This window comes from Corythoichthys intestinalis, chromosome 6 (genome assembly GCF_030265065.1).
Source record: "Corythoichthys intestinalis isolate RoL2023-P3 chromosome 6, ASM3026506v1, whole genome shotgun sequence".
NCBI classification, from domain to species: Eukaryota; Metazoa; Chordata; class Actinopteri; order Syngnathiformes; family Syngnathidae; genus Corythoichthys; species Corythoichthys intestinalis.
The window spans coordinates 35559286-35587119 of NC_080400.1; the positions used below are offsets into that span (position 1 = coordinate 35559286).

General features: G+C 39.3%; 1 protein-coding gene across 1 annotated transcript; it reads right to left on the reverse strand.

Annotated features, from left to right (window-relative positions):
- Positions 1–142: 142 nt before the first annotated feature.
- brwd1 (bromodomain and WD repeat domain containing 1) lies at positions 143–27295 on the reverse strand. The gene is made up of 44 exons (XM_057838504.1): positions 26884–27295; positions 26728–26786; positions 26584–26613; positions 26325–26384; positions 25289–25439; positions 22896–22994; positions 19640–19800; positions 19236–19457; positions 19009–19109; positions 18588–18658; positions 18380–18480; positions 18257–18297; positions 18043–18144; positions 16146–16299; positions 15925–16059; positions 15606–15734; positions 15323–15471; positions 15132–15208; positions 14805–15020; positions 14338–14521; positions 13395–13485; positions 12792–12914; positions 12620–12687; positions 12277–12502; positions 12016–12132; positions 11749–11856; positions 11452–11576; positions 11238–11320; positions 10617–10728; positions 10459–10520; positions 10140–10295; positions 9542–9662; positions 9303–9428; positions 9160–9226; positions 7540–7590; positions 7285–7410; positions 7040–7192; positions 6757–6914; positions 6473–6645; positions 4077–4196; positions 3337–3537; positions 2945–3262; positions 2538–2669; positions 143–2476 (listed from the first exon to the last, which is right to left on the reverse strand). The coding sequence occupies exons 1-44, from the start codon at positions 26918–26920 to the stop codon at positions 1122–1124; spliced, it is 6651 nt and encodes a 2216-aa protein (XP_057694487.1). The 5' UTR covers positions 26921–27295; the 3' UTR covers positions 143–1121.
- Between the last annotated feature and the right edge of the window lie 539 nt (positions 27296–27834).

The following is a 27834-nucleotide window of genomic DNA, read 5'->3' on the forward strand; positions in this document are numbered from 1 at the left end:
TATTTAGTCCCGACGTATTAGAGCAGGATCATAGTGTTTTTTTTTTTTTTTTTAAAACCCTTCTAGGTGTAGACATGGCATTATGTGTTTGACATCTTCTTTGCTGAGGATATTTATTACATGCCAAACCACAACGCATTACTTTGCCACTGAAATCTCTTTATTGAGGGTGTAGTACTAAAACCAATTAGCAAAATGTCAAAACAACTGCATTAAGGGAATCCCGCATAAACCAAACAAAACCTTGTTTTTGACAACTCTGAAGAATTTAACACTGAAAGTAACACAGGACGATTCATTGTCTTCCCAATATGAGAAATCACAATTTTTTTGCATTAAGTACTTCTGGTTACTGGTACTTGGCAAAAGGTACCAATTTGTGACATATGGCAAGACAGAGTTGAAGAAAAAAAAAATCTTAAATAATCATGTTGCTACTGAATAATGGCCAATTCATTCTTTCTCCATAATGAACACACACCTATTTACAATTACAACAAAAACCCTACCAAAAAAAAAAAAAAAAAAACAATGGGGAAACAATTTGGCTCATATCAACTCATAATACAGTCAAAAGAATTCCAAGTATTATGGATTTACAAAGGAGTGCGGTAGTCTTAAGTGACAATGTGAATTGGTTTGTCTCAGTTGCACAAGCCTCAACTTTTACCCACCTGGAATTGTTGCTTGATCGTTTGATAGTTACCAAAAAAAAAAAAAAAACTGCACATCTAAGACTACAGTAAACTTGGTTGACCCCTGAGTTTCTAATGCAAAACTAGTGTATGAAATACCTTACAGTGTTTCTTAGTGCAAGCCAGCAATATGCTTAGATTTACCAGAGGTATATTAGATAGCACCCAAGATTCCTAACAATATTACTCTGCTGGCCACAATCACAACAAGCAGTATGGGTAGGTGGCGTTTTGATCTTTTTCCTCGTGAAAACCAGCAGTTCAAATGCTTGAATTTGTATTACGTCTATAAACATTTTTTTTTTCATAGAAAATATAAATATCCCTGAAAGAAACTGATTCACAGCATATTTCGAGGAAACCAGTGCTGCTACCATAACATCAAGTGTCTGTTTACAGTCTCCAGTTGTCATTCCTCTTCAGCCTTCACTCACTGTCGTGATAAAGGACAGTCCGTTTCCCCCGGTTGCGGGTGTTAACACGGCCCTTTTTCTGTGGTTTGCTGTACGACTCTTCACTGTCCTCCTCCTCAGAGACGACTTGTGGTCGGCGTTGCCTTAACTGTCGACCGGCAGTCCTTTCGCCACGCCTGGCCCATTTTCTACGGCTCCTCTTTGAACTGCTGTTGGACCCTGAGCTGGCATAAGAGTTTTCGCTGGCTGTGGACGATTGCTCACTTTCAGAATCAGAACTGTGATTACTGCTGCAGCTTTCCATCCGCGTTCTGTGTTTGGGCCGACTCTTGTCCTTTCCTCTCTGTGAACTGCCACAGACTTCTTCGTCCTCATTGGAATTCAACTGGGATAAGGCATCCTCTTTATCGCGTTTTGATTCCTGTTTAGGAGGATTTTGGTTGTTTTTGGCCACTGGCTCTTGCTCTCCATCATCAGATCCTGAGGTGTAAATTCGTTTTCTCTTGGAAGATGTTTGAATCCTACTTTCGTTCCGAGACGATTTCTTTGACTCACTTTCATTATAGCCTTCCCTTGACACTGTGCCTGCTTTGTTCCTGTTTCGAGGTCGGTTCAGGCTCACAGAGTCTTCTTCAGAAGCAGAGCTGTCGCTAATATATTTCTTTTTGGGCAAAACCCTGAGGTTAAGCCGCTTGTTGGACACTTTGTCTGAATCTTCGGACTCTTCGTCCGATGAACCAGTGGAGTGTTTCCTCCTCGACTTCTTAGGTTTAAATTCTTGCTCAGAACTCTCAGAAGCAGAAGTGTCATCCCGAGGTCGTTTTGTTCTGTTGCTGTTCCTTGAAGGCCTCCTGCTTGTGTTTACAAAATCATCACTTGAATGAGTGCTTTCACCTCCATCATTTTCATCTTTTTTCAATCTTTTCTTGTGGCATTTCTTCGGCGTGTGACTGAGCACCTTGGAATCACCTGCATCTAATTGGTTAGCTGAGGCAGATTTTTGTTGATCTTGGCTTTGAGACAAGGGCATTTTGCTCCTTTTAGAGTCCTTGAAGGGCGATTCGTCCTTGCCTCTTCCATTTTGCTGTGGTTGTCTCGGGGGACTGTCCTCTTCATCTGAGCTTATAGGAGGTTTGCGCCGGGAAGTCCTTCGTTTAGCGTGTTTTTCCTCTCCTTCTGCTTCTTCCTCCTCACTGGTAATCCTACTCTTCCGGGTTGAGCTTCTACTAGGCTTATGATGCACAGCCAGTTGTTTATGTTTTTGTTCCTCCATATCTCCAGAACTTTCTTCTGCAGCTTCATCTACCTGCTCAGAACTGCTGTCCAACTTGCGATTTGGGCTGTGTCCATTCACACAATTCAAAGTTCCTGAAAAGGAATTATTTGATTACACATGATTTTTGGACTGTCAAATATAATGTTAACAGACCATTACTCTTTGTGTTGACTGGCGTTCTTGCACGCCCGTTCTGCTTTTTCTGAGAGGAGTTTGAAGAACTGCTGTCATTGAAATTTTCCTCATCCTGGGATTCTTCAGACACTGCCTTTGAACTTGCAGAAACTAGAGTAAAAGAATCACACGTAAAATTTAGCAATAATTAACGAGATTTGTAAAGCAATATTTTCACCAAAGTGGTATAGCAAAATTCACATAGCAGACAGTAAATTTACAATGGAAGGGTCCAGTGACAGGTTTACATTTTTAAACAATGCCTTAGAGATTGATTAGTACCACTTTGGTGGAAATAAGCATTAATATCCCTAAAAATGTGTATTAATATCCCTAAAACTAAAAGCTAGTTAAGCAGCACACGTAATTGTTTTAAAACTATCCACCATGTGGCTCTTCTTCTGAATCAGAGCTGCTCTGAAGAACTGTGGTGCGTTTGTTGGTCCGGGAAGTGTTGCGCAGGCGGCTCCTTATCGGCTTTTCCTCCTCCCCTTCGTCCTCATCTTCCTCATCTGATGCTTCAAGGAGCTTTATTCTGTTGGCAGCTGCCCTTGCAGTTTTCCTCTTGAGTGATCTGCGTATTGTTATTTCTTCCTCCTCTTCTCCATCAAAACCCGAAGATGATGTTTGGTCAAAGGCGTGGAGATGACGCCTCTCCTTGCGAGCAGACCGGCTGGCATGGCCATTGAGCTCTGGTCTGCTCTCTGAATACATAAAACACACAAAAATGGACAACCATAATGCTTGCACATTAAAAGGGTGGATGATACACTTTTACCAGTCTTTTTTCTGTCTGCAGTAGCAGCAGCAGCAGCATTTCTGGTCAGCCGTACGCTCCTGCACTTTGCTACCCTACAGGGATAGCGACGACCTGAAGAATGAGAAGATACGTCTCCGTTCTCTCGTCCTCCATCTTCACTGTCAAATGGCTCCTCATCCTCTTCCTCAACCTCCTTCTCATCACTGTCACTATCAGCAACTAGCAAAAAATATTTGCATTAATTTTCAAAAAATAAATGCTACACAGACTGAAGTTGCTAATCAACATAATATTCGCACCTCTACCAAATAATTGATGTTTAAAAAAAGCAAAGAAAATTAGCTTCCGAGCATCTGTGCTTCATGATACTTATTCACAAAAACCTCATAATCTTACATTTCTATGAGAAACTTACAAAAATTAAAAAACTTAAAAACTTGCTGATTGCGAAGAATAAAGAAAGGCCTAATATAATTTCCCCTCTACCCCCGGTAAAATAAGTGAGTCTTCGGTGTATTTATGATGATAATACAACAATATTTTGTGGGCCTTAAAAGATCAGTCTAGGTTGTCCATTGTGCGAGTTACCAATTTCAGAAAGATTTTTCTTATAAGAAAGTGTTTTTGGAAAACTTGTTAAAATACAAATTACTATCCATATATATGACCTTATTTTTTGCATGGATAGAAGCATTATATTTGAGAAAATTCAGTTAATTGTTGGATCAATACATTTTGCTGTTTCACCAACAACCAACCTTTTTTACGCTGCTTTGAAGAGCTGCCCCTTGTGACCCTGGCTTTCCGTTTCCCTTGATGGTGTTTGGAGGAACCTGGACGTGTCTCCTCCTCTGACTCGCTAACTTCACTTTCAGACTCTGAAGTGAAAAAATACAATTCATTACAACAAAACACACTGAATCTTTGCAGATGCCAGTGTATTGCAAGTTTAAAACTTCACATTTTCTAGTTCTGTAACTTCTGGTAACTTCTGTAGTTGATTTGGGACAACAACAAAAACCCAGGATCCATCTGAATCATTTACAGTGGGGCAAAAAGTATTTAGCCACCAATTGTTTAAGTTCTTTCATTTAAAAAGATGAGAAAGGCATGTAATTGTCATGATAGGTATACCTCAACTATGAGAGACAGAATGGGGGAAAAAATCCAGAAAAATCACTGTCTGATTTTTTTTTTTTAATTTAAAAATAGCAAATATTGGTGGAAAATAAGTATTTGGTCACCTACAAACAAGCAAGATTACTGGCTGTCACAACCTCTTTAAGAGGCTCCTCTGTCCTCTCCACTGGTTACCTGTATTAATGGCACGTGTTTTAAGTCATTCTCAGTATAGATGACACCTGTCCACAACCTCAAACATTCACACTCCAAACTCCACGATGGCTAAGACCAAACAACCGTCAAAGGACACTACAAACAAAATTGTGGACAAAATTGGGAAGACTGAATCTGCAATAGGTAAGCAGTTTGGTGTGAAGAAATAAACTCTGGGAGTGATTATTAGAAAATGGCAAATATACAAAACCATTGATAATCCCTTGATCTGGGGCTCCATGCAAGATCTAACCCTGTGGGGTCAAAATTATCACAAGAACAGTGAGCAAAATTCCCAGACCCACACAGGGGGGCCTCGTGCATGACCTGCAGAGAGCTGGGGCCAAAGTAACAAAGACTACTATCAGTAATACACTACGCCATCAAAGACTGAAATCCTGCAGTGCCAGACGTGTCCCTCTGCTTAAATCGGTGTACGTCCAGGCCCATCCATCTGAAGTTTGCTAGAGAGGATTTGGATGATCCAGAAGAGGACTGTGAGAATGTCATATGGTCAGATGAAACAAAAAATAGGACTTTTTGGTAGAAAAGCAACTTCTCATGCTTGAAGGAGAAAGAATGCTGAATTGCATCCAAAGCACACCATTTCTACAGTGAAACACTTATTTTCCACCATAATTTGCAATTAACTCATTTGCTCCCGGAACCGTATAAATACGTTCTATTTCCAAATGCTTCAGTGTCCCGATTACGTATTTATACGTCTTTTGCGTTTTTTTGTACAAGAAGCATCTAGAATTCTAGAGCTTTCGATCTATCGCCAAAACAAAAAACAAGCCTCAAAACCCATTTTAAAGCAATAAAACTGGCCACTGGAGGGCAGTAGCGCATTTGTTAAGAGCCCACAACTCAATTCAAACAGTACAACTTTATTAGGGAAGCTAGCAGAGCCCCTCCGCAGCTTGCTGCTCACGTCCACCGCACGCTCGAGGGTCCTGCACGGAAACGCGCACGGCCAAACCAGTTCCCCCCCAGGAACATAAGTTCCCCTGGTGAACGAGACAGTGGTCACCACAAAAAAAAGACTTTAAAAAAAATCCATCTTTACGAGACAGTCGGCAATGAGGGAAAAGTTTAACCGCTGTCGCAGCCACCAAACGTCATCTCTCAGTTAGGTAAGTGTGAATAAATTGTTACTTTGCTATGAAAAGCTCTATTTGGCTGGTTGTTCATGTTATTTTGTAAAAGGAAAACATTATTCAGATGTTTGGGATGTCACTGAAGCAAAAAATAGCCGTGTTAAAGTCAAAATTATGTTGGAAATTTTTGCGTTTACAAAAAGCTCATTTTCTCCGTTTTTTCATCAGAAATTGGAAAAATGCTCAAACTAAGCTATTTTCTAATGCTGATTTCTAAAGAATGAAATAACGTATGAACTTACTTTTTTTTTCTGCTGAAAGAAGAGAGTCTAATCTTTCTTTTGGTGGGTTCCATGTTTATATAGCAATAGAACAGAATTTTTTGTGGGCCGTGCAAAATCAGTCAAAATCCAGTAAAATGGCCGGGAGCGAAGGGCCTTGCTCCGGTGAAAATGGCTGGGAGTGAATGAGTTAAATTCGTTAAAAATCAGACAAAATGATTTTCTGGATTTTCCCCCCTTATTCTGTCTCTCACAGTTGATATATCCATGATGAAAATTACAGGCCTCTCTCATCAAGTGCGAGACCTTGCACAATAGGTGGCTGACTAAATACTTTGCCCAACTGTATGTGCTATATAATACCTATTAAACATAGGAAAACACAAAGATTTGATTTGCTTAGAAATCTACACAATGGGAAACAACATTCCTTTTTACCTGCTGTTGATGAAGCACCTTTAGAAGCAGAGTCATCTTCTGAGGAGATTTGACCAGTGCTGCCTCTTCGAGTCCTCCTGGCCCGCTCAGGAACCAAGGCTTTGGCTGAGGTAGATTTGGTCCCAGACACGGGCTCCACATTTTCCTGAGTTTTGACACAATCTCTCTTTTGACTGAAAACAGAACAAAAATATTTAATGTGTGATATTCACATATGGATGGCATTTCATTGCTTTGACATACAAATGCACATGATGGCTGCAAAACTGGAGAAACATGCACACCTTGCTGTTGCAGTGGACGCATCATGCTGCATTTTCTTTTTGAATCGCTGGCTACGACGGAGCCTGGCGCTGCTCTTAACTGCCGTTTTGTAATCTGATATGATAGTTCGGATTTGTTCCTCAAAGAAGGCAGATAGTCGCAGGGTCATGCTGTAGATCTAGAAGAATAAAAAAACCTGACAAGTCAAGCAAGAAACCTCAAAAGGAAAATATTAAGCCATTATATTGACACTTTACTTTAATAAAGTTTAAACTGTTCTAGTTTCAGCAACTTTAATCCTACCTTGGACCTTTTATTGGGCGTGTAGGCTTTAGCATTAGCAAATATTAGCCGTGTGTCTTTGCAAAGCTCAATAGGATTTTCATAGCGTTCTTCCCCTAAGGTCCTTTTCACAGTGCCAAAGTCCATTGGCGTGTCAATGATATCATGGTAGTCCTGGAGATATTAAGCAAAGTGTTTATAATAAAGCGGAACTGAAATAAACGGAGAATTTTGATTTTAGCATTATCATGCAGTTTTTAACTTACAGGATAATTCTCAGGATCCACAGGTTGTCTGAAAGGCTCAGAGTCTTCGCACTCAAATATGTAGTTTAGCAAGTTTTTACACTGCTCCTTCCAAGCATCTCTGTCAGGCAGCACCTCCGTAGAGCGCTACAAATAGTGAAAAAGTAGAGTAGGCTATCCTCTTTTAAACTGGCCATATTTCGTGCTATCCACTTTCAAATTTCTAAAAAGTGGCACAACTTTTACTCAGTTTCAACTGATCACTAATATGTTTACCTGGCGCAGCCTGTGTCCCGAGGAGGTTCCTGGAGCTTCTGTATCTGCCTCCTGTGAGAAATATAATATTTTTAAAAGTTCATAAATACAGGTTCTACACATAGGTCTCTAAGGATTTTTTCCCCTAAGAAAACCTTAAGATCCCTTTCAGTATGGAACCCCAAAAGGGTCAAAATTACATTAAAAACAACATTTTGAAATGAATACCATTTAACAAATTTTGTAATATGGACCTTAAATCGCAAAATAAGCTAATATTATTGCAAATATTTTACAAGATAAAAAGCATTTTTTCACAAATATTTTTTTCATAATGTCTTTTTCCACAATAGCCTTTCTATTTCATAATATAGTTTTTCAGCACAATGAATTGTCTTCTGTCAATTAAATATATAGGGCGGAGTCAGTTAAGTGATTGGCTGGATCGTGGAGTCTGGTCATTAGCATTTGGCTGTTAGTATTTGGTAGTGCCGATGAACTGTTAGGTAAACTTCCAGAACGCATTTAATCAAAAACACAATGCTGCTGAAATCCTCACTCAGGCTGAGGTAAAGGCCTTTCGTTACTATCCAACCAGTTCGCAACTTCTCTGAGTAACTCTGAAAGTGACACTACCAAACGCTAGCGCAGCTAGCCAGACTCCACAATCCAGCCAATCCCTTAACTGACTCCGCCTTATGTATTTGATTGACAGCACACGCATCAGTGTGCTGGAAAAAGGCATTATGGGGGGGAAAAAAAAAGGCCATTGTTTAAAGACATTATGAAAAAAAGTTTCTTTGTGAAAAACGCTTTTTATATTGTAAAATCTCATTGTGCTGAAAAAAAAAGACATTATGAAATAAAAAGGTTGTGTAGTCTAGTGAAAACTAAATCATACTATACAGTACTACAAATTAATCCAACACACTGTGTCTGCTGTGTTGTTGCGATGACAAGTCTTTTAGCCAAAAACCCAAAAATCTGTTTAGGGCCATTTTGAGTGACAACATTTTTAGTGCTTCCCTAATTTATACATTATGCCTTGAAAATATTAAAGGACGCAGATAGCAATTTACCTGCAAAATTACATATACCGTATTTTTCGGACTTTCAGTCGCAGTTTTTTTTTTTTTTTTTCCCATAGTTTGGCTGGGGGTGCGACTTATACTCTGGAGCGACTTATGTGTGAAATTATTAACACATCATTATATCATTTCACGTGTTATTTTGGTGTTTTGGATTGACACTGATGGCTTGGTAAACTTGTTAGCATGTTCTTTATGCTATAGTTATCTGAATAACTCTTAATAGCTATATTACGGTAACATACCGGCCACGTTCGCATTTCGTTGTTCATGCATCATGTAACATTATCATACTGTACACTTATTCAGCATGTTGTTCTCTATTGTATTTTTATTTTAAATTGCCTTTCAAGATGACATATCTGTTCTATGTGTTGGATTTTATCAAGTAATTTTCCACCAAAAATGCGACTTATACTCCGGTGCGACTTATATGTTTTTTTCCCCCTCTACATTGCACATTTTTGGGCTGGTGTGACTTATACTCAGGTGCGACTTATAGTCCGAAAAATATGGTATACAGTAAACAGTCCAGGGCTGGTATCTGATGTACCTCGTCATCTTCATCCATTTCTTCAACAACACTGTAAATCTCCATGATGTCTGTGCAGGTTGGATTACTGCAGAGATGAGAACATACATCACTCGATTTGCTAGAGAAAAGTATTCTTTAAAAATTAAAAGCCAGTAACCCACTTGACAAATTTCTGAAGGACATTAGTGATGATTTTTGCAGAGTGGGCAATCTTACTCCTTGGCTCATTGAAAGTGCGGGCATTGTGTGCAATGTATCTGATATCCCAAATTAATGCTGAGAGGCGCCTGTGGAGCAACAGAGGCGTGTTAGTCGTGGACAGAGATGCACCCATCTAAACCAATTTCAAGTGAGTGAAATGGAAACAATTTCATAAGTTACATTTAGTATAAGAACTGACCTGTAGAATTTGTTCATTAGTCGAAATCTTATGGTGTCCAGATCAGTAGGATAAGCAATCACAGTACAGTAGGTGGGGTATTGTATCAGGTCGACAGGCCCAGAGAAAGGCGCCGCAATTTCTGCGATAAAAACACCATAAATGAGTGTTACCATACCATACCATCATCTTCCGCTTGCTCCGAGGTCGGGTCGCTGGGGCAGCAGCTTTAGCAGGGAAGCCCAGACTTCCCTTTCCCCAGCCACTTCAACCAGCTTCTCCGGCGGGATCCCAAGGCGTTCCCAGGCCAGCCGAGAGAAAGTCTCTCCAGCGTGTCCTGGGTCATCCCCGGGGCCTCCCACCAGTGGGACATGCCTGGAACGCCTCTCCGGGGAGGCGTCCAGGGGGCATCCGAAACAGATGCTCAAGGCCACCTCAGCTGGCTCCTCTCAACGCGGAGGAGTAAATGAGTGTTAGTGTATTGATTTTTATTCTAGGGAGAATTAAACAATTTTGAAAATCATAAGGTCTTTAATTGAATTGCAAAAACCTTGAGTCAACAAGCTCATCTCGTATAATTGAGTTTGATAAGGAAGAATTAAATGCACCAAGTACACACCAATTGTGCTGAGCTGGCCAATACCAGGAACGATTCGCTCACACTCTTGGTCTCGGCTCCTCTGCCCCCACTCTCCCTTCAACGGCTTGTACATCAGCTCGCTCATCTCCTCAGCCGTAACAGGGATGCTGCCTCCTTCGGACTCTGGAAGTTCAGCTGCAAGCAGAGGGATACTAATGACTCATGAGAGACCACCAAAGTAAATATAACAAATCAAAAGTGTCTGCACAGAAGTTGGTAGCATAAAGGACAATTACTGCTTTAAAATTTCACAGGTAAAGCTGAAAACATCCCCCTTGAATAAATGCTTGAACATTACCATCATCTGGAATCGGTTCCATATCCCATGGACTCAGCTTTTCATTTTCCCCATTGTCCCATCTAATGAAATAGAAACACATTAAATCATCAAGTTTGTAAAAACGATGTGTTTATTTCAATTAACCAGACAACTCATGCTGTCGAATTATCACCCGCCTGACTTTAAAGCACTGGAAGAGACTGTCTGCATATTCTAATTGGTATGGCTCCTGGCAAACGATTGTGCCAAACCACCAGGCATCGTCTATCACAGAGCGGAACCGATCACCTGCAAAAAAAGCCGAAAATGACCATGTGTACAATGCCAAAGCTGATATTTAAAATGCCTCGAGAAGAATGTTCTATTACAATTACTTATTGTGTCAATTTAGTTAAAAATATGTGACTTTCATCTACCTTTTTATATTTATATTATAAAATTGTCCACCTATTAATTTTGTTGCAAACAACATCAGTGAACATTGTATTGTGTTTTTATTGAACTGCATCATGTTGCTCAAGGTTGCAAACGCCAATTGCCTGATGATGACTGCAATGAAGTAAAGCTCTTTTTCAGCAAAGTTAAAATGTACCTCGCTTATACTTGTGGTCAATTGCTGCTACACTATTGGCATTGTCAATTAAATACCTCTCAGATCAGTTCAGATTTAGGTGGGCATGAATTATTTAATTATTGATTTGCTGTTCACTATCAGAGTCGGTCACTATCTCTAGCGAATGGTGGCAGTCCAATGTGCCATAAAATTGATGCCATGAAAGAGTTATGTGCCAACTCACCTGGTTGCCAGTTTCTACGGAGTGCCTCGTCATAACTTTGCCTCAGCACCAGAAAATCTATTACATCAGGCATATCATGATATCTAGGAAGATAAATCAGTTATATTTGTTGCAGACTGAGTAAAACTAACTCAAAAATGGTTAGCTGGCTCTGTTAGTTTTCCTTTTTCCCCCCTCTGAACCTCAACCCTGAGTGTTGGCAAAAGTGACTTACTTGACAGAAAAGGACTTGTCAGTGATTTTGCCTGTGCCGTGGTCAATCAGAGTCAGTTTCAAACAGCAAAGTGTCGGAGGACAGACTTCGTATTTGATACCAGTAATCTTTACAAACTCTTGGTCCTGTAAAAGAAACACAGCAGGATGTTTTTCCAAAGAGTCGATAAAACAGTATTCAGAGGAAAAAAGACTAGCTCTACAAATAATAAATGAATAAATCGGGCACATTTTATTAAACATACCAAACTTTATTTTTCTAGCTGTGTTACAGTTCTTGTCATCTTATTTGTCTTACCCGAAGCACCATTTTCTTCCAGGGTTGCTTGTCCAAGTTGATGGGGTACAAGTCATTTCGTCTTACAGCCTCAACATAAGCTTCGTGGCCTTGTCGGAAATAAATCACCTGAAAGAGAAATTATTAGATTCTGTTAGCTGCTCTCTTATCAATAGCTATCAGACTAAATGTTTATGCAGAGATGTGTGTTGATTATGAGAATACAAACAGGAAAACTAAAAGCATTACACAACAACCTGACAAAAAAGAAGTTATTGAAAAACACACCTCATCACCCATCTGAGGGACAAAAGGAGATTTTCTAGGAATGACATCAGTGATCCATAAAGAGGGTCGAAACTCATTGGACACTTCTCTGTTGACGGAAGGTCTGACTTTTGGCCGCTGATAAGAGGGGAAAATATAGAACTCTTAAGATGACCAAAACTGAGAAAATACAGTCAGAAATAGGTTCTGTCAAGTGTCAACAAATTCATGTTGATTCGGTAAAATGATGTATTATTATTAGTGCAGTGCTTCCTTCCTCACTCTGGGAGACTTGTTCTTTGATTTCTTGGCTTTTTCTTTTCCTTTTGTTTCAGTTTTTTCATCCTCGTCACTCTGCTGTTGCTCTTTCTCTTCCTCCTCCTCCTCATTTTCTTCCTCCTCCTCTTCTGAACTGCTGAGCTGGCGACGGACTCGTTTACGTGACAAGGGGGGCTGCAGGTTTATGCCAGCATCTGCTGTCCAGTCTGAATACTCACTGGACGAGTGACTGCAAAATTTTAGTTATTGATGAATACAAAATGCAAGCACAATTGTATTTAAAGGCCAGACAATGTTGACATTCTTAAAACTCAAGGAATATTAATTAAAGTTAAAATGCAAATACCTTGGGCTGTCACTATTCCACTCCTCATCATTAGATGAGTCAATTTCACTGCCATCCAAATCATTTTCCTGGACAGACAAGAGAGCGGTTCATTTATTATGTAATAAAACTACCTTGATTGCAATTAAATGACATTTAAAAACAAGTCACAAGAGAGGGGGCAATGTGATACCTCGGTGTGACCGTCAGAGCTGGCTGTCTCCTCTCCTTCTTCACATGACAGTTCGATGAATTCCAGTGTGTCACTGCGACCATGTGTTCGTTTGGCAGAAGGAGGCTCCTCATCAGAATCATCCTAAGAAAAAATGGTTTGCAAATGCTTTAGATTAAATGTGCACAATATGCAGTGCGTGATCAACACGATTATTTCAAATATAGTGTCAGTCCATCGTGTCCTCATTTGGGGAAAAAAGAAAAATCCAAAAATCTACTTGTCCGTCCATCCTTGCTATTGGACTTGTCAGTATTATTCAATAGTATACAGGATTGAATTACATTTCTAAAATGAACTTTAATAAAATATTGACAGTCAGCCAATAAAACATATTACCAAGCACTATACAGAAGTCATGATTTTGGTTGGTGAATAATGAAGACAACATAAAGCAGGGGAGCTAGCAAACTCAATTGAGCCTTAACCCACACTGAGAGACAGCCTGTGAGAACCTGACAAGAATATGAAATCCGAGAAAATTTGAGAATACAAGGCAGAAGTAGATCTAACCCTGACACCTGAAAGATAAGACATTAGAATGAAGAGGGGGGAAAAACCTACTCGACAGCTGCTGTACATTATTCGTCTCTTCTTTGCATTATATAATGCCACCTCATCATCTCCTTTGGCAATCCTGATGTCAACTTGGTCCCTGGGAAAAAATGAGATCAAACCGAAATTTAAGCAGCCTTTACAAATAGTGATGCAATTGGACTGTGAAAAAGTCACTGGACCATGGAGTTGTATGCAGAATAGAAACGTGTGAAGAATATGGCTATATCGAAGGCCTGGGGCACTGATTGTGTGCAGACCTTTTTTTTTTTTTTTTTTAGCTGAGTTATTGATTTTTTCCCCCCAGCTCTATAGCCACTGCATATTTTCATGGCTTAAAGTGAGAACAGTTTTCATGCATGAAATAAGTGTTTTGGGTTGGGTGTCACCAATTTCCGAATGACACGGTATAGATTTTTTTGAACAATACAATAATGTTAATGTTATGTTAACTTAAGACTCTGAATTGCCATTACGTGATTGTTTGTCTATGTGTGACTTGTAATTGGCTAACAACCAGTCCAATGTGTACAGCACCTCTATTTCAAAATCACCTGGAATAAGTTCTAGCAAATCGTGATCCTAAGATCAACAGACACACAGATAAACACACATGCCCCCTGGAATGGTCTATTTTTTAAATTCTTAAAATTGAAATTTTAATCTTGGAATCAAAATACATCTTTTTCACAGCAACTAGCTACTGAACGCAGACAGATGTCCTTAATTTTGTGTTTAAATATTATGCGACATCCCTCTAATTTGTGATATTTTTTAAAAATTATTTGTGATTGGGGGGCTAAAGTATACAGTAAAATATAAAGTATACTTGTCCTTTCAAAAAGCACACATCTCCTAAGTGCACTCAGTCAAGGTGATTATATAAACGCTTTGATCAAGTAGAATCTAGTCTAGTTCAGAAATTATATTCAAATTCAGTCGTTTTGTCTACCTATGAATGTTCGGTGCGAGCTCTGGCACCACCACTCGACGTCTCCAGGCCTGTAAGTCTCTTTCCGTGGCCATCTGACTGCGAGGTGCATTCTGGTGCATCTGCCGGACACCTTCCACCTGTCCGCTCCGCCGCAAACCCACATTTGGAGGAGACTGAACTTCTGCACGATCATTTACAGACACTGCAGTTAAGACAGAAAAAAAGTTTTATATTATATGTAATAAACTAGAGAAGCCCTCAGAGAGTAGACGTCTACCCAATCAGCCAACTTCATGGGGGTCTGTTCCCTCATTACTGCAAAATGTAATCAATTTTTCTGTTTTATTATACTAACATATCCTGCAAGATTGATAATATTAATTATATTTTTTTCTTGAATTATTTTGAACACAAATAGACAGACTCACAGTCATACTGAGTATATAACCTCCAATTTCAAAAGTAATAATCCCATATAATCATACCTCTACGTGGCGTGCTTGGGGCTGGTGGCACTATTGCAACAAAGGCCTGAGCTTGTACAGCTACAGAACCACCCTCTGAACCAGCCTGGTTCTGACGCTCCTGTTGCTGCTGAAGATTTCGGATGGCCACGTCCAGTAGGCTGTTGCGTCTGACGGCAACATCCTCGACTTCTGCAGTCTGCTGACTAATCACTTGCTCCACTACCTCTCCATCACCTGAACAAAAGATTAAGGCGAGAGAGCAACAGATCAAGGATGTACATGAGGACACTGTGTAGGTTAAAATTGGGACATGGTTAGTTGTGTTTTTTTTTTTTTTTTTTTTACTTGTGGCAACATATCCCAGCTGAGGAACCAAGTGCTCTGCTGCAACGTTCTCCCGGCCTGGAACAAGCCGCTGATACCTACCCCCCCGCAAAAAATTGAATAATAGTGACAATTTGCTCATTACCATCCTGAGGGCTTAAAACACAGCTAGGCAGAATACTGATTGTATACAAGTGTCACACACAGTCCACCTTGGTGGGTGGGGATTTCCATCGACATCCACGAGAAAAGGAGGAGGCATGAGATGTGGGGCTTGCTGTGTTTGTTCGTCAAGCACAAAGCCATTGGCATCTCGGATCAGAGGTCTGTAGTCTGTGTGGAAGAAAACCTGATCTGGAAGCTGTACAAGAAAACAAACAAAAAAAATTTTAAGCAACATTTGAATTGGAGACTCCAGTTTTAAAATGTTTACCCTCTATTAAGCATACAGTGAAGTATACAGCAGTACTGTGCTTCCGTGTGGGATTTTCTTGCCTTTTCATAAGGTTTCGAGCAACCAAAGCCAAAGATGAGCAGGTGACCATGGGAGTCTGTGCAGGCAAAACGCTGACCATCTGGGGTGAATTTGCAGTCAAAAACTGCTCCAAAACCTTGCCCCTCAATCTGAACCGGACACACACGCAAAAGTTAACAGCTGTGAGACAAACCAAAATCATCCTGGTATACCAAAATGTTCCATGTTATACATTTTTTTTCGGCACGAGACAAATCAAGGAAAGGTGAACAAAACTGATATATCAAGAATTAAAGTGATTTTGAGGAATGCAATGTGATCAATAATTCTGTAGTGTACCATGTTGAAATAGTGCTGTGTATTTGTTCCTCGCATCAGGTCCCATATGAAAACATTTCCATCATGGCCAGCAGAAAGGATAATCCGAGGGTCGAATGGGTGTGGCTCGAGGACAAACACTTCAGCCTCATGGCCCTAAAAAGTATTATAAATGCATGTCACTTCTATAGTTCAGTTGTTACAATTAAAATAGTTAAGAACAACATTGAGTACAGGATTACTTTGAGGACGTGTAGAAGCTGTCCTGTGTAGGAGTTCCACACTTTCAGGAGATAGTTATTGACAGTTGTGATGACTGTATTGTCATGTCGGTCCCATGCTACCATGGTGACTTTAGGCTTGAAGTAACTTTCCTCTTCACTCAGTGGTTCAGCACTGAAAATTAAAAACATACTTAAATCATGCAACACTTTTAAAACTATGTATTTTGTCAGGTCGAGCACATTACAGGTAGTACCCGGATTACGGCGTACAAGACTTAGGTGATTTCGACTTTACAATTGCGGCGTGTCTAGTTTTTTTCTTATAATGTTAACTTTTGTTTTGTGATGCATGCTTTTATTTTTGTGCAGGAAACATAGAGCAGGTAGTACTCCCAAACATGAATAAGAGGGCATATACACACGAAGAACGTTATTTGCGCACACGAAAAAAAAAAAAAGAGCTCATGCACACACATGAGGAAGAGCCATTTGCTCCCACGAAGGAGTCAAGCAGCCAAGTGAAACGGGAAAAGTTGCATGCCTGCGCACACATTTGTTGCTTTTGAACCATGCACAGAGGCAACACCTGTATATAACACTTTTTGTACTGTTTATGGTGCGTTTTCAATTGTGGTCCAATACTTGGAGCGAGTTAATGTGTTTGTTTTTGATAATGTGCAGACGCTAACTGATAAATGCTAATCATTTGTGGGGATTCTTATTGCTGTACAAGCAGCTAGTTATAAATGCAAATTTGAATTGCTAATGATGAAAGAGATTTAATTTCATTTTTATTTTAGTTTCACTCTGCAAGTGTTGATGTCATGAGCAGTAATCGATTTATAATCAAATCCGAGCCTCTGAATCGTAATCGAATCGTTAGGTGCTCAAAGATTCCCACCTCTAATTATTAATAGGACCGATAATATGTATTGTGCTGGTTTACAGTGACTTTACACACTAGTATAGGAAAACAGTTGACCATTTGAGGGGCATTGCTCCTACCTGCTGGTCGGAATAATTCATTGCATCTATTTTTTCTGTCACAGTAGTTTTGCTCACATTACAAGCTCATTCACATACACATTGCGGTGTCTAGCGGTTGCATTGACAATTGTGAATGCTTTGTTACGTTTCTGCCTCGGAAATATGTAAGTATTTTATGTTTACTATGACATATGGATGTGCACCATATGTTTACTTCTGTAGTGAAGGGTCATATGTACAGAACTTACAATGTTGTGTGATAAAGCCAGCCAATGCTTTAGTAGCTCAAGCTAGTGTGCTATGCTATACATATAATAGTTGTGTATATAAGTGTATTGTGCAGTTTGTTCTGTATTGAGTATTGAATATGTATATTTTTCTGTTGTACTTTCACTTTATTAAGACTAGTGTCTTCCCATAAAAGCAAGAAAAGACCAAGCCTTGTGGTTTATGGAAGTGCATTCATTTTTAGCTGGCTGTCGGGCAGTGCAGAAGTGAAACGCACTGTTTTGTTCATGTCATTATGAAAAATCTGGTGAGATCAAAGGAAAATCTATGTTGAATCCGCCAATATATATATATATATATATATATATATATACACACACATATATATATATATATATATTTTTTTTTTTTTTTTTTTTAAACCTCCAGGTGTTCAAAAACTCAGGTTATACATTTAAAAAAATATTTATTATCGGTTATCGATATCGGCTTTGAGGAGCAAGAAGTTATCGATATTGGTTTCAAAAAATGGATATCGTGCACCCCTAAAGACTAGTCCATATTTAGAAAACCGACTGTTATGCTATTGATACATAATACACATACTGTTTATTCATAACAGATTTATGTATATTATTCTCTAGTCAATGTTGAAAATGAGAGTTTTTTTTCAAAGGAGAGCTCAGAAGACCATGCTCACCCAGGAAGTGTGGTAGACATGTTGAGCAAAATGCATCGCCACTGTTGCCGCTGATGGAGCTTCCAGATCCTTGCGGTTCCATCCCGGCTTCCACTCACAAACCTGACAAAAGTACACTGACTTTAAAAATGCACTTGATAATCTAACTGAATAGGCACAGCTATGGGCAGTAATGGGTGGAATGTTCCATTTAAAGCCATGTAATATTGCATACCGTTCACTTGTATGGCAAAATTGGATGCTGTCAACTTTGTCCTAAATGGATCCGACATACGTAAGAGTTACAACAGGTAAATCTGGCCAGCATTCTGCTAAAGAATTAGGCAAGTTAACTTACAGTGTGCTCATGGAGCTCTGATATCTTTTCTGGACTTCCACTCCCCATATAATATATTCTAATGACATCATCAGTGCTTCCTGTGGCTAAAAACATTCCACCTGCAAAGGTGTTAGACCATCACTAATCATGCGATTTTGGTGAAGAAAGATGTGTTCTAAATTTACAAATAGCATACACAGTGCTCCAAAATGGATGGACTAATTACCTGGACTGAATGAGGAGCACACCGTCTGGACTCCCAGTCTTGGACGCTCTGTAAACTTGTCTGGACGATCACTTTGAAAAGGAATATATTTTGTCACAATTACAGCATGTTTCAGTTACAGTTTTCACACAAAATAATATTTTTTTTCCCATGCAAAAAGTACACTTTATTAGTTATGAGGCGTTTCTTTTTTTGTTGTTGTTTGCTTTTCAATGTACTAGTATTTTTTAAATGTGGATGAATTTTTCTTGGGTCATATTAAAAACCCCTTCAATTTCAACTCACATAGGTATGCACCCCCCTCCCCTGAAAAAAATGCTCAGGTAGTCTTACTATTTACTGTAGACATTCCTCGTTATTCAAATCATTAATATCGTAGTATTACATTGTCAGGTACAAATAAATTAAAATCTTTACTCACCTAAATTTGATATTGTTGACATCCCACTGCCAAAAGCATACAGTAGCATCTGTACCAGTGGACAGCATGTAACGCTTTGAGCCCTTGGCGAATGGTGAAAACTAAAAGAACAATATTTGAGATATGATGGTATTAATAATATCTGGGTCAGTAAAAGGTTAACAAGCTCAGAGTGGGCTAATTCTAATGTTGTTTCATTTCATTTTGAAAATTAGGTATGGATTTACCTGTAGGGAGGTAATTGATCCACTGTGTCCCTGAAGCACAGCCACAGGCGCACAGGTACGAAGGCACCACACACGGATGGTTTTATCACAGCTTCCCGCAGCAATTAGTGTGTTCTCATAACTGACTGCCAAGTCTGTGATTTCAGCAGAGTGTCCTCTCAAAGTCGAATGTAGCCGCCCGTCAAAGGAAGACCAAATTTTCACCAAACAGTCATCGGAGCCCTGACGTTGCGAACGGCAAGGCAAAAAGTAAAAGGTGTGCATGTGGTGTGAGGTTTTTTATATATTTTAAGGACAGTTCCAGACTGTCAAACACATCATTGGGTGTGTTTTACATTGAAAATAAACAATTGTAATACATTTTTAGGGTTTGGACAGGGCCAATACAATAGGTTTCTTCTTACTGTGAAGATCCTGAGACCAGTGCGATCGAATGCAATACAATACACAGCAGACAGGTGCCCCAGGATTCGCCGATGCAGGCGCAGGCGCCCGTAGTTGCTGACAGGGTTGATGGAGCTGTATCGCGGTGCTCCCGTCAGCTCTCTTCCTCGACAAACTTTCACTGTTCGTGATAAGAGGCAGACTTTCAAACACTCATACAATGGCTAATCAGAGCTGAGAGTTCCATCCAGTCAGACACATATTAATGAGAATATATTTACAGAGGCAATAAAAATTACCGATACAAAAGCTTGAAAAAGGACATTTTGGGCATTTTCACTTAAGGTCTTCTCACAAACTATGAATAACAATACATCAATCTACACCAATACATCAAATGGTTAAGCACACTCTTATTAAAATAGAATAAATCCAAACCATCAATCAACAATGTCAACTTGCGGATATGCCGGTTTGTCAAAAACAATGGATTTCATTCAAATGTCTGAAATGTTTCAGGAAGAAAATTGTTACTGCTATGACAAAGCATTGAAACGAAACAATAGCATTCCAAATTATTCAAAACCAAAAAAATGTAGTGTTTTCAGCATAAGGTTGGAGATATCAATTTTACAACATTATTTGTGAATTTTGTTAAGACTTTCATGTGAACCATTGAATCAGATCAAGTTGAGTTGTGCAACAATATTCCCAATATACTTTTAATTCCACTCTCTAAATGGTTGTTTTAAAATTGAAATTTACATGTTATAGGTCCATCAATGTTTGAAAAGCTTTCTCCCGACGATCTTTTTTTTCTTCTCAGAAAACTTGGCATTTAAACTTGCGTGTGTAGACTCTTTATATCGACAGTATGTAGGAAGGCATGTGGGAGGGCATCTTCACAAGAATACCATAGCCTGCTAAATTTCTGCTACTTATACTCAGCAGATAATGTCAGTCTACAACTTATGAACATAGCAACGAAGGATCCTGCAATCTGTATTAACTTTTGATTAAAATATGACGACCACAACCTCCATTCTCTTGTTTTTTTTTTTTATGTATTGCTATGACAAAATATCAAAACTGGCAGCCACTGCACTTTCCAAAAAACTGAGTTACACGATATATCATTTGAAAATCGCCATCGCAATGTGTGCATGCATACGTATTAGTCCCAACGCAGGATGTGCAGTTGTTTTTTAAAATTTTATTGATTTATTTTTTTAACAAGCATTTGTGCAATGGAGGTATTTGAAAACTATCAAAATGTGTCTTAGTGTTTACTAGGCTGTGTGGAGCACATGCGCTTTTATTTTTTTTGTTTAAAATATTGTATGTTTAATATTTTTGCTGCTGTTAAATTTTTTAAATAAATCATCTATTTCATGCAGAGACATGGCCTCCTGGGTCCATTTTATATACATCAATCTTCATAAATCAAAGATGAACCCCCTTAGCCTGGATTAAACTTTTTTATGAATACAATGTGGTCACTGTGAGTCAACCAAAGTCTTCCCCAAACAGCACTATTCAAGTCATCTGGTGAAAGTTCTTCTAGTGTTAATATTGCAATACACACTCACCGGCCACTTTATTAGGTACACCTGTCCAACTGCTCGTTAACACTTAATTTCTAATCAGCCAATCACATGGCGGCAACTCACTGCATTTAGGAATGTAGACATGGTTTAAGACAATCTGCTGCACTTCAAACCAAGCATCAGTATGGGGAAGAAAGGTGATTTGAGTGACTTTGAACGTGGCATGGTTGTTGGTGCCAGAAGGGCTGGTCTGAGTATTTCAGAAACTGCTGATCTACTGGGATTTTCACGCACAACCATCTCTAGGGTTTACAGAGAATGGTCCGAAAAAGAAAAAATATCCAGAGAGCGGCAGTTCAGTGGGCGGAAATGCCTTGTTGATGCCAGAGGTCAGAGGAAAATGGCCAGACTGGTTCGAGCTAATAGAAAGGCAACAGTGACTCAAATAACCACCCGTTACAACCAAGGTAGGCAGATGAGCATCTCTGAACGCACAGTACGTCGAACTTTGAGGCAGATGGGTTACAGCAGCAGAAGTCCACGCCGGGTGCCACTCCTTTCAGCTAAGAACAGGAAACTGAGGCTACAATTTGCACAAGCTCATCGAAATTGGACAATAGAAGATTGGAAAAACGTTGCCTGGTCTGATGAGTCTCGATTTCTGCTGCGACATTCGGATGGTAGGGTCAGAATTTGGCGTCAACAACATGAAAGCATGGATCCATCCTGCTTTGTATCAACGGTTCAGGCTGGTGGTGGTGGTGTAATGGTGTGGGGAATATTTTCTTGGCACTCTTTGGGCCCCTTGGTACCAATTGAGCATCGTTGGAACACCACAGCCTACCTGAGTATTGTTGCTGACCATGTCCATCCCTTTATGACCACAATGTACCCAACTTCTGATGGCTACTGTCAGCAGGATAATGCGCCATGTCATAAAGCTGGAATCATCTCAGACTGGTTTCTTGAACATGACAATGAGTTCACTGTACTCAAATGGCCTCCACAGTCACCAGATCTCAATCCAATAGAGCAATCTTTGGGATGAGGTGGAACGGGAGATTCGCATCATGGATGTGCAGCCGACAAATCTGCACCAACTGTGTGATGCCATCATGTCAATATGGACAAACTCTCCAGCACCTTCCAGCACCTTGTTCAATCCATGCCACGAACAATTGAGGCAGTTCTGAAGGCAAAGGGGGTCCAACCCGTTACTAGCATGGTGTACCTAATAAAATGGCCGGTGAGTGTACATCGCAAACCCCCCAAAAGTCGTGTAACCCGAGTGTCAGTGCCACCCCGCATTCCACTCCCACCTCTTACTGGGACGCGAACCCGCGCGCCGCGACGAATCTATTCGGCAGGCAAGGACGTTAACCACTGCGCCATTAAGCTCAAGCCAATGATGCAGCGTCCTTACATGAAGGAATCGGCGGGGTTTCCACGTGCTACAACGGGATACACTGTGTACCCGTTACAGTCGCTTTGCAAGTTTTTTTCTAATATCGCTCAGCCCTAAATTATAGTAGCATAACAAGATGAATTACTGTGTACCATGTGTCAAGAATTGTTTTACTTTGACTATGAATTATCATCAGAAATGACAAAAACATTACCACTGAGGTATCAAATAAAATGCAAATAAAATATACAATTATGTGGACCCTTTTCCAGTGCATCCATTTATTTAAGAAGACTCATATAAACAAAGTTTGGGCCAGCCTACCTATATGTGGAGGTTTCTTGCTGTTGTAAGGCCTCTCTGGTGGTCTGCCCCTGTGAAGGGCTGCATATGATGAAGTTTTTAACCGCACACCATCACATTCTAGGAAAAAAAAACGCAAAATTGTTCATTTCCCAGTGTGTTGCTATAGTGAAATGAATATAGATAAACAACACAGATACATTTACTTTGTGGCTCTATTCACAAAGTGACAAGTAATGTGCCCGCCCACAACATCAACATGGTGCTTAGAGATTGGTAATATTTTTGTTTGAACTCTTCCAAAACTAGAAAAATAATATTTGTCTTACTAATCATGTGATCTAAACTGATAAATGCAAATTCATGAAGACTGTTGAGTAATTATGTTGCATGCTAAAATGCTGGCAGCTGCACAAAGTTCTCACAAAGCTAACTTAAACTAGGTCTATAAGATTTCAGGAATATAGCCATGAAAACCTGAAAAAGTTCATTTCTACTTGAAAGATGGTTATGTTTATTATGCGGCCCAGTCCACAATTTGTTACGAAAATAGTATGTTGGATATACAGTATATATACATATTTTACTTATTTAGAGTCGTAAATTCTTACTGTAATGCATATTCAATTAATTTCATTAAAAAAAATGTTAAATTTATAATTTAGCAGATTATGATAAGCTATGATGGTGTCTTACTTTGTATAAATAAGATTTAAGGGAAGATCTAGTGTCCAAGCATGCAGCTTTCATTGCACTTTGTAATTGTCCCATCATAATCAGTGTTTTTTTAATTCATTCAATTTCAATTTTATTCAAATGATTCAATTTATTCACACACACATCCATATTCACAAAGTGTACATTATCTCATAATGCGAAGGATATACTAGTACGTAAAGGATATTCTGACCCATAATGCACCACAAAAAAAGGCTAAACAAAAGATGGCTATAAGGTAAGATTGTTTGGCCTTTTTTGAAAAGGTTAATAGTTAAGTTTATATGCCTACTTCCAAACCATAGGTGATTATTACCATAATGTGTAATACTACACGTGATTAGACATTATTCATTTAGATACCTTACTGTAAATAAAATATTAGGGAGCTCAAACTGAAAAAAATTGAATCATCATAGCATTCTGTTATTGTAAGCTAGTTTTGGTAAATATACTTCATTACCATAAAGCATAGCTTTCATGAGAATCACCTAAAAGCTTTTCATGCCTTTTTCAAATTAAGGCTTTGTTTATGATCCAAGAAATGCTAAGTTCAACCTGCAATTTCTATTTGTGTTTAAATTTGTCTCACGAAAAATGTTTCTAGACAAGAAATGAAGGCTACTTCTTGGCACAACGTGAAAGAACATCGGTTGTTTATCAAATAGTGTCGTAGATTTTCTTTAGTAATACATGTATTTGCATTTTTATAATGAAAATAATATTGTTCATCTGAATGCTCCATTATTCAAAAGCATTTTCAGTTCTATACTCGAACACTAAAAGAAATCTATAGCTACAACTCTCCAGCACCCATTGTGGTATTTTTCATCATTATCACGAAAAACTGGGCTTAAAAAATGTTTATCACCCAATTTCAAAGATGCACACGCATTAATAGATGAAATATTTCTTCAAGTGACAAAATTTAGGGGCAAAAAAACTACAGATTGACCTATATAGGTTTTTCAGAACCGATACCGATTATAGTCGTTAGAGGGGACGATTACAGATTTTTGAGCCGATATCCATTTGCAGTAAAAGTGCAAAAATTGGCGTTCATAAAATTAAATAATGCAAACACTGAACTTAATTAAAACGCCTAAAACATGTTTATTGAATCACACAAAGAGAGAATAATAGCTCCAGAAGTGCTTGAACCTCCTAGACTCAGAAACATCTCTTTTTAAAGTTGAATAAAAGGTTAAATAATAAATCTCTGAAATTCATTGGTCGTCACTCCCATACCCAGAAGTTGTGGGCTCAATTCTCCGCTCTGATGACCTCTTCTACGTATCCTTGAGCAAGATACTAAACCGCTGTGTCACCAGTAAATAAATGATATAGTGTGAAGCGCTTTGCGGGCCTTAAAAAGATGGAAAGGCGCAATAAAAGTTTAACTCCATTTACCACTACCATTTAACCAATCAGAGGATGGGGTGAATACTAGTGCAGGAGACGCCAGGCAGGATATAGAGGCGCGGCTGCATCTGAGCCGAAATAACCCAGTTTTAAAATGATTTTCCATATCGGCTGGTTGAATTACAAAAAAAAAAAAAAGGCCGATACCCATATATGTCAAATTTCCAAATATAGGCGCCGATAATCGGCCGAACCGATAATCTCTTAAAAAAAAAATAAACACTTTAGAGGCGACCTGGTGCCCTCCATAGAGGAACAATGAATGACTATTGTACCTTTTGAGGTTCTAAGCATTGACTGTTTTCCGGATCCCAGGAGCGAGTGGACACCAGGGACACAGGATGGCACCTCTTTGTCAAGAATCGGTCCAATCTGCTTACATATTTGTAGCAAATGGTCTGGTGCAATATGTCTGTTGGCTGCAACCTGTAAGAAGGGGGGGGGACAACATGACTGTGCATACAGAATATATCTCACTTGATTTGAATCACAACAAATGATAAAAGATGCAGAGATTCATTAATATTTTTGTTTTATTCATTTCAGTAATGTTTTGTTTTATGCTTTTTTTTTCTTTTTTACATTTTTGTTTGTGCGGTTAAAGAAACACACACTGGCTATTTCATTTTCATTTTATAATTTATTTTAACAGATGAACTTGTGTGGCCTGTCCATTACATGTAAAATATGAATATATCCGTTTGAGCTTCATGGTTCTTCGACATTATATCAACTTGGACTGCTATATTGGTCACAATATTAGCATACAGAATGAAAATTGCTTCTGAATGAGTCACATAAACGTAGTCGTTAGATTGTTTGAACTTTAGCTTCAAATGTTTTAATCAGATTTCGACGGACAAAAATCTTGTCAAAATATTGTGTGCTTTATGCTTCACGAGAGCTTTTACTGAAGCGGAACACCCTATGCAAAATATTTACTTTTAATCGGCCAATCAGTGAGCTGGTCATGGGTAAAACAACGCGGAGCAAACGCATCGCAGTCTCTGATTGGCCAATGAAGCGGCCTCGCCAGCGAAAGCCAAACTACCCACCCTATCTGCGTTACCGGTCGTGGCTAAATCACAAATAAATACTTATATGTATCAACGTCCTAGGACACCATATCTCAAATCACGACAAGTTATGTGCCAGAGTACAAACTGTGCCCTCGTAAAATGCCACGGCTAGAATAAAGCCTACAGTACTTCAAAGAGATTAGAACAAAGCGTAAACAAGCGCTCATCGTGGAAATCCTCTCACGACACAATTACTACGATCAATTTATAGACAGTTTAAGATAACTCATACCACATCTTCATATGTTCTCGGGTGCTCGTGTCCCAGCCAGTCCAATCTCCTCGGTAAAAGCTGTCGAAAATGGAACTCAGTAAAACGGGAGTCCCGACACAAAACAGGAGCACTTGAGAAATGTAGCTTCGTCATAAAAGTGAGTGATGTCAAACGGCAGGGAGGCACAATTGGATTTAAGAGTCAAACAAGTTGCGAGTTCCGACCCAACACCACTGGATAGCAACGATAGCACTCAACGCGAAGCGAGAACACGTACCTGATATTCCTCTAGTTCGCTCACCAAAACCTGCAAATGGTATAAAGAGAAATTTAAATGGGGGTTACCTAATTCAATTCTGTTATCGTAGAGTCAGGCAACTATTTCTGAAATAAACACAAACGGTTAAACATGCTAGCTCACCTCAGCCGTTTTCCGACACGGACCCGTTGTTAGGAAACGAGATATCAAGTAATAGAGCTCTGAAAATCAGACACCGGGGTGAAGGATGTGATTAAATTCGCGTCAACAGTATCACAATTAATTGAGCTATCTATTGGGGTTCCTTTTGCGGCTTACCCGTCTCAAGGAGCGAAATGTTCCGATTTTTGGCCATTTGAATCGGACGCAATATGAAAAGGAGAATTACAATGTAGGCCTAACTAAGTAATAACGGCAAAATATGATATATATTTATTTAATTTCGGTAACACAGGCCTGACCCACTCCACGGTTGGTGCCGCTTGCAGTTCAGCCTGCTTGCAGTCGCCATTGGAAGGATGAGGCCTCCGCGATACCACTTACTTCCGCCACAGAGACACATACACACAGGAAAGGGCTGAGGGGGAGGAGCGAGCGCAACAAAAGACCAAAAAAACTACACGTCGTGCTCTAGCGCTGCCAAACTGAGCTAATTTGCTCACATACTCTCTCTGTGTTAGCACGAATCTCAACTTTACGACTCGTAAGCACACATTTCCTTCCAAGTTCAAAGCGACTACCACGCAAACGCCCCTTCTTTTTGACCAAGGTCGTTAGTTCGGCGCATGACGTCATAAGTAATAACCGACCATAGCGAAATGACTTTAGTAGATTCAAGGCTGGATAGGCTTTGTTATCATTTGCATAACAATGTATACGCTTTTGTAAAGTTGAGTTAATAAGCGACATACGTAATCAATTGTATATTATAAACATTTAAGGCACCCCTGTCCAACTCCTTGTTCACGCAAATTTCTTATAAACCAATCACATAGCAGAAACTGCATGTAGACATGGTAAAGACGATCTGCTGCAGTTCAAACCGAGCATCAAAAGAATGGGCAAGAAAGATATTTTAAGTGACTTTGACTTGGCATGGTTTTTGGTGGCAGATGGGCACATCTGAGTATTTCAGAAACTAATGATCTCCTGACATTCTAACGCATAAACATATCTACAGTTTACAGAGAATGGTCTGAAAAAAGAGAAAACATCCAGTGAGTGGCAGGTTTTTTGGTCAAAAATGCTTTGTTGATTCCAGCAGAGAAT

Coding starts and splice junctions, on each gene's coding strand:
- brwd1 (XM_057838504.1), bottom strand. CDS start 26,920: ATGGCCAAAAATCGGAACATTTCGCTCCTTGAGACGG. Junction 19,458..19,639: donor CTGGTCTCAGGATCTTCACA/GTAAGAAGAAAC, acceptor TCGCAACGTCAG/GGCTCCGATGACTGTTTGGT. Junction 4,197..6,472: donor AGGTGCTTCATCAACAGCAG/GTAAAAAGGAAT, acceptor TTTTCACTTCAG/AGTCTGAAAGTGAAGTTAGC.